At 47.1% G+C, this 12,221-nt stretch overlaps 1 protein-coding gene across 2 annotated transcripts in view; it reads left to right on the plus strand.

Moving 5' to 3' along the window:
* Positions 1 to 12,221, plus strand: part of ralgps2 (Ral GEF with PH domain and SH3 binding motif 2) — a 60,717-nt gene that overhangs the window by 11,214 nt on the left and 37,282 nt on the right. For both annotated transcript variants that reach the window (XM_079267170.1, XM_079267171.1), the window contains exons 2-5: positions 4,319 to 4,398; positions 6,712 to 6,839; positions 7,042 to 7,149; positions 8,005 to 8,055. In XM_079267170.1, coding sequence (XP_079123296.1) covers positions 6,780 to 6,839; positions 7,042 to 7,149; positions 8,005 to 8,055 — 219 coding nt within the window. In that variant the 5' untranslated portion in view covers positions 4,319 to 4,398; positions 6,712 to 6,779. The remainder of the gene's footprint in view (positions 1 to 4,318; positions 4,399 to 6,711; positions 6,840 to 7,041; positions 7,150 to 8,004; positions 8,056 to 12,221) is intronic.

A 12,221-nucleotide genomic window follows, 5' to 3' on the forward strand; every position in this document is an offset into this window, starting at 1 on the left:
CAACACTCAGTCAGAACACATCTGTCACATCTGGATCGCCCATTGATGATGAGGAGCAGAGAGGTGAAGAAAGAGTTGACCCTTTGTTGATTTATGTTCATGTGAATATATTGGTTTGTCATTATCGATACACAGCAAGTGCAAGACACTAATGCTGCTGTTATTTTGAGAAACATTGCACTTATAGAATATTATATTCGCCGGTTCAAAGTGAGTAATAAAGCTTTTTAAGACCCTCTTTGCCCTCGGGTGCTCTGTTTTTCCCGCAATATTCTGCTTATTTCCAGTCGCAGACGGGCCTAAATATTCATGAAGTGATGGCTCGGTGTAGGAGGGTGGAGCACAGCTGCTTCAGTGTGTGTGTGTGTGTGTGTGTGTGTGTGTGTGTGTGTCACTGGGTTCATTAACTATTGATTTTCTAGAAAAAATGCTTTTACTGTCAAATGATGCGGCGTCATTAAATAGTTTTTGTCTTCGTTTCTCTGCACCACGCTGCTGTGATGAGCCTGATGGACGCAGTGAGTGTATTTGGACTGTAGCGATGCCGGCTCACTTCCTGTCGCGTGTGTTGTTTGTGTCGATGGAGCCTCTCTGTGAGCAGCGGAGTGTGTGAGTTATCTCCAGATCAATAGTGTTCTCTGGGGCGGGGGGGCTTGACTGGAGCTCGGGGAAAGATGGAGCCGGGACGAGCTGTACCGTCACTGAAGCGACGAGCTCCGCGGTGATTAACGGGCTCTGCTGTCGTTCTGACCAAAGTTGGAAGTGTGGCTTCTCCATTTTGGTCCGCTCAACACAGGAGTATAAAGAGACTGTAGGCGCAGACACACATTTCATATCCTTAATGCTTGTGAAGTGGGTCGTGTCTCAACTCGTTTACAGGGTTAGCCCAGTGTCGTGTCTAATAAGCAAACCTGTGGGGCTGGGGGTATTCATTGTTCTCTGACGATTTTGTCTTCAGTTGATGATGAAACAAGATTATCGAGATAAAACGATTTATTGTGCCGTATTCCGCTTTGCAACGATGCTTTTGTTTTGTTATAAATCCAGCACACCCCTTTCCTTGGGGTGGAGTCCTTTCGCCTCGCTCGCCGGGTTAGGGGGTCTGTTAGGGGGTCTGCAGCGACGTCTGCAACCCACCCGACCGTTGCATGCTTTGTGGGTGTGACTTCTTCATTCATATCTCTATAACCGATGTGTTTATGATTAAATTGTTTACGAGAGGACATAGGTCTAGTCTCCTAAAGTCCACCAGAGTGATGATGCATTTAACTTTAAAATGTACAAGATTCTCTTTCTAAGTGCGTAATGCATCCAAAGGTCTGAGTAACCGCATTCACTAATCGTGATCCCAATTTTGACCAAAATTAATTGTGGCTATGATTTAGAGATGTAGTTCAAAAATAAGTTGCCTGAAAGATAATTGCTTTGACTTTTGTGTGTGTGTGTGTGTGTGTGAAAGAGAAGGCACAGCTTAGCTTAATGGGCCGTCAGACTCCTCACTGCTCAGCTCAACACACTGACCTAGTTCGGTGCATCTGCTGCATGCTTTTCGTTTTAACTGCATGCAGCTCTGCCGCTGCGAGGCACAACACAAAGCACGTGTCTCTACAGTGCATGCATGATACAGACGGCCACAGAGAGGAGGGGCTGTGCATCTATTTAGACCGTGCACAGTGGCGCGAAAGGAGAAGTGGATTCTTTTCTGACCTTTTTTCAAAGAGCTTTTGCAGTGAGAAGGCCGGCGCTCTTACCGGGACCGGGTTCATAATGACGAGGCTTCAGCCAGGAAATGGCAGCGCTGTCGAAGTTGTTGACGTTACACAAATCTCTCGTCTGACCTTTTTACTCGTCTCACAACTTGTGACCTTTCCCTGAACACACTTGAGGTTCAGTTCTAATCCTTTGTTAGTGCTTTACGAGGAACTTTCATCTTGTGTTGATTTTGGCGCCCCCTGTGGACAAAGGCGGCAGTGCTCTCCACGAGCTCCACCGTCTTTAGAAGTAAAGATATTGATCTAGATAGTGTGCGTTTGTTTTGGGGAAAAAAGACAACTTATTTCTGATACAATTCTCCTTTTATGAACGTGTGTTTGCAGGATGCATGGTGATGAGGTAATGGATCAATTTGTGGCAATAGAAGATTAATAACTGCAATGTGACGATGGTGACACAGTCACCTTTGTGTTGGCCTCCCACCAGAAACCACGTCTCATAATGTATCTTACAAAAAATAAACTAGACGTAGGACAACCTGTCTAGTACGGCGGCATTCTTATGGTGAGTGATACTCTGATCACTGGTTTTAGGGACAAAATGTTTGTTTTTCACATTCAAATGAACAGAGCACTGCTTTCACTTCCATGTGTGGATCTTTCTATCAAAATAAGACTTAAATAGCGAGTAACATACAGTACATTACTCTTCGCTTTGGACTGCAGCTGCAGGATTCACAGGCTGCAGCAACAGTTGTATGACATCACTGCAAAATACAGAAGCCGGAACACCTCGATCACACGCCTGAGGCTGGCGCTTGATTGTTTTGTTATGCCTTTTTTTTTTCTTTTTTTTTTTTGGTTCTTCAGGCAATTCTGTTAATTTTGTCATTGCTGGTCCTGCTCCAGTATCAGACATGACCAAAACGTATAACAGCAGAAATTAAAATATCTAAAGTGAATCTCTCCTGGCTTCCTTTCAACTGGCCGTCGTGCTGCTGACCAGTAGAAATGTAAACATGAGCTCTTCTGGTCTGATGTTGTGGAGAACCGGACCCGGTGACGGGCATTAAGAACAACTATAATGTTTCTCACTGATTGTCCCGTTCATAACATAAAAGCTGCTCATAGTGACTTTAACGCGCGTCCATGTGGGAGCTTGGGCCTCGTGAGTAAACATGTAAAGGCATTTAAAGTTAATGAGATTACGGCTCGGAGCAGCTTTGTTCTTACGCTGTTTCCACTTTATAGACTCCGAGCCATCTGGGAGGCACCGCCCCACAGTTGGTCACAGAATAACAAAAATTCGGAACATTTAATTAGACCGCTTACAAGGCTGTCACCGATGTTGGTCAAGAGAGGGCCAATGGGAAAGTGTCAGCGTTTTTACCACCCATAGATTCATATGAGTGTTATGCTATGATAGTATTTAGCTGTATGCAGTTTAGCCTCTCCAACCTGTTGATAACCTTTCTTGTGATTGTTTTGGTACGGTAGTATAATTAGAGCCGCAACGATTCATATTATAATCAAATGATCTGCTGATTATTTTCTTGATTAACCAATTAAAGGACCAGCGTCATATGTATGCTCTCTGATGCGTTTACCTCCTGGAAAATATTTTTTAATTTCTACCATAAAATGAGGTCGAGGTAAAGAGGACCACCGGAGATGAGCGGCGTGAGGAGGACGGAGTGTTGGCCGTACAGAGGGGGTGGAGACGGGAATGTGAAGGGTCAGCACGGGACACACAAGAACACTCGCGGTGCCCTTCGGTCGGTAACGAGGCCTGTTGGGCTGCCAGCACCTTTGTGTTTGAACTGCGGTGCGCATGTGAATGTCAAAGAGCCGTCCGACAACACGACAAGAGGGAGGGAGGGGGAGTCGAGGTGTGATTATTCAACAGCACCTGCTATGCAGTGCAATGAGTCGCATATAGCTGAACAGCGACACATCCTCTGCTACAAGCTCCAACACGACTCAGTCCACGCTCTGTTATTCTCTGCTTCCTCCTCTAATCCCCGTCACGATGCCGACATGATGTCAGCCCATCACCACACACACACACACACCTTAGCATTCCTCTCATGTTATTCCTTTAGCTGCATGTGTACTCATTCTAGGGCTGTCCCCTGAAAGTCAGTGATTGAAATCAGCCGGGCGTGCTGCTTAATGTAATGTTAATGTGGTCGAAAGCGATGAGATGGGTTTTCTGATTGTGAGGAGGAGGAGGAGGAGGAGGAGGAGGAGGAGGAGGAGGAGGAGGAGGAGGAGGAGGAGGAGGAGGAGGAGGAGGAGGAGGAGGAGGAGGAGGAGGAGGAGGAGGAGGAGGAGGAGGAGGAGGAGGAGGAGGAGGAGGAGGAGGAGGAGGAGGAGGAGGAGGAGGAGGAGGAGGAGGAGGAGGAGGAGGAGGAGGAGGAGGAGGAGGAGGAGGAGGAGGAGGAGGAGGAGGAGGAGGAGGAGGAGGAGGAGGAGGAGGAGGAGGAGGAGGAGGAGGAGGAGGAGGAGGCTGGGACGTTTGTGGGTTTTTTTTGCTGATGTTCAGAAGAATCATCCTGCCTTCCTCTCAGCCTCGCTCTCCTTTTGTTGTCCTCTCTTTCACACAGACAGCCGCAGAAAGACGGGACTCGATAAAGAACGACACGACGTCTCCTCCAACACGATGCTCATCTGACGCACGCAACTGGTACGTTTGGCCTCGCCGTCGCACAGGACGGCTGGTTTGGTGGCAGCACAGACCCGTGTGTGTGCCCGCAGGGTTGAATACGAACTGTCTTCTGATTGTTTTAGCATGTGATCACAGTTAGAGGGCTGCGCGCTGCTTATTGTGTCGGATACCCAGGAGCGGAGATGGAGCCAAACAAACCAAATGAGTTGATGTGTCACAAAGGCAAGTTTAGCTGTCGAGGCATTTAGTGCTTTTGTGACACTTGCATGTCTTATGGGAGGAGCATTCAATTAATATTCAACGAGGTCCAGTTGGAGAGACTTTCCTCACACGAAGATCTGGAACATCACAGTAATGTCTGACTTGCGCTGTGATTTAGTCCCTTATATGTTGAAGTAGCCTAGCAGTCGTGTCAACTGGCGACTGATCATCAAATAAAGTTTGATTCAATAATGTCTCAAACATATTTAGCGTCAGTTTTCAAATTAAGAAATAATAAAATAAAGAATGCATTTAAACAATAACAAAAAGCTTTTGAAAAATGAAGCACTTCATTGTAGAAGACGGTATTTATCTGAACTGTCCTGTAGCTTTAAGTTCATTCAGGGTGAAGTGATGTCACTCAAGAATATAGTGATTCTCATTGTTTAAAAAGAGAAGTTAGAGAGCAGGGACTGTATCTGTGGTTATTAAACCACCTGTTTCAGCTCGATCCTCTCTGTTTACATCAGTGCTGGTCAGTGAATTCATGTGTCAGGCTTCTGATCGTATTGGGCTCGTGGATTGTTTATTTTCTGTGCCTTCATTTGAGATCTGAGTTTGTATGTTTGCTCAAAAGATTTGTTCTTTGTCTCGTAGTGTCGCTTCACATCACCGTTTTTAACAATCGTCACGGCCTCCGAACACGAGACACTGGTGTTAAACTGCCCGTAGGAAGAATGAAGGTATAGGAGTCTGTCCGTTCTTGGTCAAAACAACAAGACATACACAGTTACTGTCACAGGAAGTAAGGTGATCACAGATTCATGACTTCATAAGCAACAGACTCAGGCCTGTAAACACACGCTGGCTGTCGCTTCCTGCGTAGTTAAAGCGCTGCTGTCAAACAAAGGGAGGGGAGTTGACGTGATGTAGTGTTTGCCCGCGGCTTAGCAGAGTGGAAGGCAGCTAATGGCTCCTAAAGCACCGGCCTGTTTCAGCCTTGAGCCAGAAAGATGGAGCGAGACACTCGCACAGAGGCTGGCATTGTCAAGTACACAAGGGATGGCTTTGCTCGCTTTCAGTATTCTAAGCCATTTCTTACTTTTCATTTCTGTCTCTCTCTCTCTCTGTCTCTGTCTCTGTCTCTCTCTCTGTCTCTCTCTCTCTGTCTCTCTCGCTCTGTCTCTCTCTCTCTGTCTCTCTCTCTCTGTCTCTCTGTCTCTCTCTCTGTCTCTCGCTCTCTCTCTGTGTGCTTTTGGCAAAGAAAAGCCTCTGAGGTGAAGAATATTCAGAAACCTTCATATGTTATCCTAACAGGAAATCATCCACAGTAAAAGACGTAGACACTGAGCCTCCAGTCTTACAGTCACGCCGCATAAAATCATCGGATGCTGAAATGATCTCGCCGGGTTTCCATCGCTCCACATCATCACAGGCAGATTAGAATATCAGTAACAAGTATATGAATACCCGCATTGTCTTTTTTTTTTTCAGAAGCCATGAATGATGTGAAGTTATGAGAGAAACTTACTTTAGATGCCTAAAAAAGCCTACATCAGTTTACGTGTATGCTGTCGTTACAGTATCTTCACTGCTGTGCTGTCAGACAGCGAGAGCTGAGGCCGCTGTCCAGCCTCTCTTCAAAGCCGCACACTCCATTGACAAACATTCATTTGACTTTGCAGAACACGGCCGTTGCTGGTCTACCGCTGCCTCGATTGGTCAGTTTGTTTGTGTTGTCACACAAACTACTTATCAAGGCAGTGGTGGAACAGCAACTCCCGTGTTCTGGAAGGTAAAACTACTGTTTCTGTCGCTGGAGTCCTGTGGCTTTGGAGAGAGTGAAGATAACCGCTTCACTTCCCTGACAGCAAGGTAAAGCGGTGAAAATATGACATTGATTTCATTTTTTCGGTGTCTAAAGTACATTTCTGTGCTTCCGTGCTGGTGCTTCCCTCTGCTACTCCAGTCTTCTTCAGTCTGTAATAATGAGCTGAGAATACTCCAACCCAACAGTAGGTGGTGCTGTTGCTGTTGCTTCAAGCTGAGTGTCTGCTTATGTTTGCAGGTGACGATTGTCAAGATGTGGCGCCAAATAAACTCACCGTGACATATTGTGTGTGTTTTCAGAGGGCCGGGTGGGCTTTGCTGCAGCGGAGGATGATGAATGGTCTCATCTAGAGCTAGATGGTGTGGGAATGATGGACCTCCCCAATGGCCGATCAGGCATCATCACCACCACCGCGACAGTCTCTGAGGTGAGACGTCCGCTCGGCACACACTGCTTTCAAAATTCACCTCGTGTGCACTTTTCCAAACAGAAAGCTGAGTGTACGATAATTGGGTGACAAGATGAAGTGTTGAAACGTTAAGCCACGTAATAATTACCTTGTTCCCAACGGCACCGTCATCGTTCGTCTGTCTTTACAATAAAACTGTGTGTGTGTGTGTGTTTTGTAGAGGAGCAGCAGCTGCGAGTCTCTCAGCGATAAAGGCTCTTCAGACCTCAAGAAGAGTTTTGACGCCGTTGTGTTCGATGTGCTGAAGGTCACTCCCGAAGAATATGCAGTAAGTGAAGTTTTGTGTGTGTGTGGGTCCGAGTGTTTGAAAACCAAAATGTTCAGTAAGCACAAACGGGATGCTGGAGGAGGAGATGGGGTCAGAGTTTGGATCAGTAATGATTGACGACGGATCTCATCTGGCTTCAGCTGCACACGTGTTTTCCGTACGAACGTCACACGTCTGAATTATTAGCCTTCACGTTGTTGTGAGGAATAACGCTGCTCAGGATTGTCCAGTGTCGTAGTCAAAGAGCTTAAACCGAGACCAAGACCCTTTTGAAGGGTTGAGACCGGGTCAAGACCGAGACCAGGGCTGTGCGAGTCCCACACTGCGTGACACACTTACAAGGAAATGTGGAACATAGGCCGTCCTCAAGTTGATGTGAAAAGTTCCACATTCCCATAAAAACAGACTCCAAAAACAAATGTAGTGTTGTGATATATTCCTGCAGTTGTGGTCTTGACCCGATTGTCTGAGGCAGAGACAAGACCGAGTGAAAGTGTAGTCGAGACCTTCAAGAAGTGGTCTGGAGCACTACGACTCTGTGATCATCCCATAATATATCAAATAAAAACATGCTCTGCATCATGTCTGTAATCCTTTATCTTTGACGTATGGTGTTCACCGTTCAACCACAAGGGGGCGCTCTTTATCTTCTTTTAAACTGTCGTGTCTTTATTTAACGTCTTCCCATGCTGTATCACGTTCTATAAAGGTCCAGTCTACAGAAGACCTCTGTCTCAACCACCTGCTCGAGAGAACCAGAACCTCACGATGAGCTCTGGAGTGGCGGCTTGGTGTTTGAGAGTTGTGACGGAATGTCGGCCCAATCTAACAAGCGTTATGTTTTGTCTCCTCCAGGGTCAGATTACGCTCATGGATGCTCCCGTGTTCCAAGCCATCCAGCCAGAGGTGAGCTGCTCTCGACCGGCCTTCACTTCGCCAGCTGTTTTTAGATTCAGCCTTTAAACGAACACGCTCTCGTCAGTTTTAGTCACATTCTAACCTTTACATTTAAGTCTAATTATAGGTTGAATGACAAAGACTGCAGCTTTGTTACTCCGAGACCTCCCGACTCTGCTCAGTAGTGATGAGTGGGTCAGTTCAGTCGCACCCACCGGTCCACTACGAGAGCCGAACCGCACCGCCCAACACGCAGACATCTGCGTTAATCAACCACCTGAACCCAACTGCAAGCGCTCGTCCTGTTCGTCAACCGTACTGCATGTTTGATATCGTCACCGTTGGTGTTGAATGAGGTCGGTGCCGTCTCGCCATCATCTCGTCTTCGTCACGGGGAAAAGAAGACTCCGACGAACACATTGCGTCTTAGGTTTTCCGTTAAGCCAAATTACCGCTGGTGTCGGCAGATTCCCTCTTGTCCTCTAGCGTGAGAAATCAACACGTTCCGGGAGTGACATGTCTAAAACCGCATGTGACGGCTGTCAACATAATTGCGTGTCTGCATATTTAAGATTGGACTCCCTCCTTCTGCTGTCTGGCTCCCTCTCTCCCTCTCTTCTCCCTTGTAAAATGTCCATGCGGCTGATTTCCTGCACCGTGCTGTGAGCAGCTGTGACGCGTACCTTAGTGATGCAGGAAAAAGGGGGCATCTGTGTCTCACCCGGCCTGTCGCCTCAGTGAGATCCGGTTATTTCTTAAAATGTTTCCTCTGTTGGATCGTTGGGCCGTTCCTGACAGCAGTCGTGGATAACCTGTGTTTAAGGTTGACCACTGTGGCCTTATAAAAGCAGCACACACACCACATCCCGGTGTGGTGTGCTGCAGCCTGACTCCTGCTTCTGCACATGTTCAACACTTGTCTCAGCTAGCAGCGCCCACACACTGTTGTCATTCCCGGTCCTGCATTGTGATTTGATTTCGATAGCGATGTCGTCGTGTGGCGTAACCGTTCGGATTCTTTTTACGTCGTTTGTTTGTGGCTGAGTGCCGGAGAAGATTTCCCCCGTTTTGCTGTTTCATCTCTCGGGGGAGAAGTCCTTGACGTCGCCCGGACGGCGGCCACATCTTCTTAACTGCACAGGGGCCGAGTTCCCACACTGCAGGGTTTGTGAACGCAAACGTGCTCCCGCGCTCGAGTCTGGTTCGGCTGACTGAGTGGGTTTTATAAGCCGAATGAAAATGTGTCCGTGCGTTTCAGTGCAATGTTTGGAAAATACGGTTTAAAGGGTCAGGTAAACGGGGGCCGCGGCTGACTTATTGCTTTAAGATGGCGAGATCTTTTGGCGAGACCTGTAGTGTGTGTGTGTGTGTGTGTGTGTGTGTGTCTGTGTGTGTGTGTGTGTGTGTGATTGAGGAGGAGGGCTGACAAGGAGATGAAGGCTGCAGTCTGGAGGGAGAGTGACCCAACAGCCTCCTGGCAGAGGCGGAGCGGACTGGAGAGGCTGTTCCTGCTCTCACGGTGCTTTTGTCTCACAAAAAAAGCTACACAGCAGCTATGACCGAAGTAGAAACTCAACTAGAGTTTCCACCGCTGTCAGTCTCCTCTCCCTCCTCGCAGACGCATAATGGGGAAAGTGTGTGTGTGTGTGTGTGTGTGTGTGTGTGTGTGTGACTGCCTGAATAGGAAAACATTAAATAACTTTGTTGAATCTGTGAGTTGTGCAATAATGTTTTTACGGGCCTGCAGCCCATTTGCACTCTCTAAATGCCATGTTCCAACACTGACATGGACATGTGTATACATATGGGAACAGTGATGGACATAATTGGGGTTAAAGGACATTCTTTTCTTTTAGAGCGAAGTCATTTTCAGAGCGGACAGAAGATGAATAGCGTTAGTTTCCATGGTAATTCTTATTTGTTGAAATAGTCTTTGGCGCATTGAACTCCTTTTCGATCAGATATATCAGCAGTTTCACACTGAACGTTGACAGGACCAGATGTTCTGCAGCGGGTTGACAGTATCTGACTTTTCGCATGATAACAAATGGTAGACGAGTCAGATTTTCCACCAGATTGGTTCCAAGTGTTCCTGCTGGTCTGAGGCTGCACAGATTCAAAATGTTTCCTACCGATGCCCTGACAACAGCGTTACCGTAGAGATACAACAGGCCCGCTCTTCAGTCTTATCGCTGCAGATCATTTCGTCTGCATGCTTGAGGTTTGCTGCATCAGCAGTCTGTCCTGTCGGAGCTGCTCTAATGTTACCGTTTCTGCCGTTCTTCCAAGACTGCGCTCATTTCCATCGTAACTGTACTGACTACTTGAAATGGGTGAAATGACCATAAACTAGCTGTGACTTGGCTTGTTTGTGTATAAAGATTTTACTTCTCCCCTCTCCATAAACGCATAACAATCTTAATATAATATGTGTGTGTGTGGGGCCGACTGTCCCCACGCTGATTTTTTGATGTTTACAACATTTTTAACATGTGTATATGACGCACAAACAGACGTCCTGGCACGAGCGTGGAAAAAAACCTACCCCGAACGGGATCGCAGTAGAACAGAGGGTCTCATTAGCTCAAGTGTTCCATCGCTGACATGGAGCAGATGTATGGAGAGCAGCCGGGACGGTCCGGGCCAAACCCGCCGCTGGATGAGGAAGAAAAGATCACCGTCCGTCACAATAGCAATAAATCCTCTTTTCATAGATAGCTGGGGGGAAATCTGGAGGATAACGGGAGAGGCCAGTGTTCTGAAAGAACTCCTCAAAGGCCTCAAGGAAGCTGGGGTTTGGAAAGCTCAGAGCTGGAGCGCATGCCACTCTGACACAGCAGAGAGCACAGAGCCTAAACACATCTGCTTCTGATGATGTGTTCAGTGACAGCTCATGAGACACTGCCATGCATGAAGGCCGCTCTACTCTACTTCCTACACACGTAACGGACCCACGGCGGCACGATACCGCTCGTGCTTCTCGTCTGCGGAAAAATAAAAAAGATGGCAGAGAAGTTGACAAAGACCGTCTGACTGGGTCCCGTGGATAATTGATGAGGACACCAGAAGCTATGTAAAATAATCCGCAGAGCAGACTGACGTTCAATCTACAACCCTCCGCTGAATTGCTGATATGTCCTTTGGCCGTTGGTTTTGCAAAGTGAAACGCCATTGAAATCATAGAGGCGGGGGAGGGGGAAGGATGCTAGGGACTTGTCCAAAAAAACGGGGATGACTCCATTGAACACATTTAATGTTTTTAGTTTTCTTTTAGAATATAATTGTGACTTTTACGATATCAATGCACAATGAAGTCTTCACGTAGGAACATGCATATTCTGGTTTTACTAGCCGTGAACGATGACCTCGTCTGCCGTAAGAATCACAGAGTACATGCACTAACAATGCACCTGGAAAAGTCATTCTTTCCGCGGTGCGCACAGCGAGGTAATGGACTCTGCTGCTGGCTCGACAATACTGCTCCAACAATAATTCATCTTACGGCCTTCGACTGTTCTTTACTGTGACTGTTCCTGCTCCGTCTTTGTCTTTCGTGCATCCACGCCGGGGACAGCCGTGGCCGGAGGGGTTTCGTTGTTTGTCCTGTTATCTGTGTTCAGTTACAGGACGTCCAGCACCATGGCATGGACTCAAGAGATTATTTAGTTTTCAAATGGGCGCTACGACCACGTTTGTGATCAGTCCAGTGGGAGCGAACACCGTTAATCGTGTTTTCTACATTTTCGTCCGCAAGTTGCTTCGAGCAACCACGGAGGCAGTCGGCTGAGCGTCCCCAGTTAACACGGTGACTCGTTAAAGTGAAACACCTTTTAGTTCTGTAGACCTGGAGTCCGCTGCTGGAATATCAGATCTGACAACCGGACATGCAGCAGCCAGACAGTTTGATGCTGTTAACGGTTCTAATTCTAAATTTAAAGCTGTAAAGCTGAACTGATGAAGTGGCTTTAAGAGAGTCTATTATGACAAGTGTCTGATAAGATCAAATACTGACGTGATGATGTAAACTTCAACTTGATTGGCTGACTGAAGCAAATAACTGCAAGGCTGTCATTCCCGTTGTGTTGACACCAGTACAGAGAACGGGTTCTTCTGTCTCACCACTAGTTGAGATCAGCAACAGACATAACTCTGCAGATGTTCCGTTGCGCTCCTTC

This window comes from Melanostigma gelatinosum, assembly GCF_949748355.1.
Source record: "Melanostigma gelatinosum genome assembly, chromosome: 4".
Lineage (NCBI taxonomy): Eukaryota > Metazoa > Chordata > Actinopteri > Perciformes > Zoarcidae > Melanostigma > Melanostigma gelatinosum.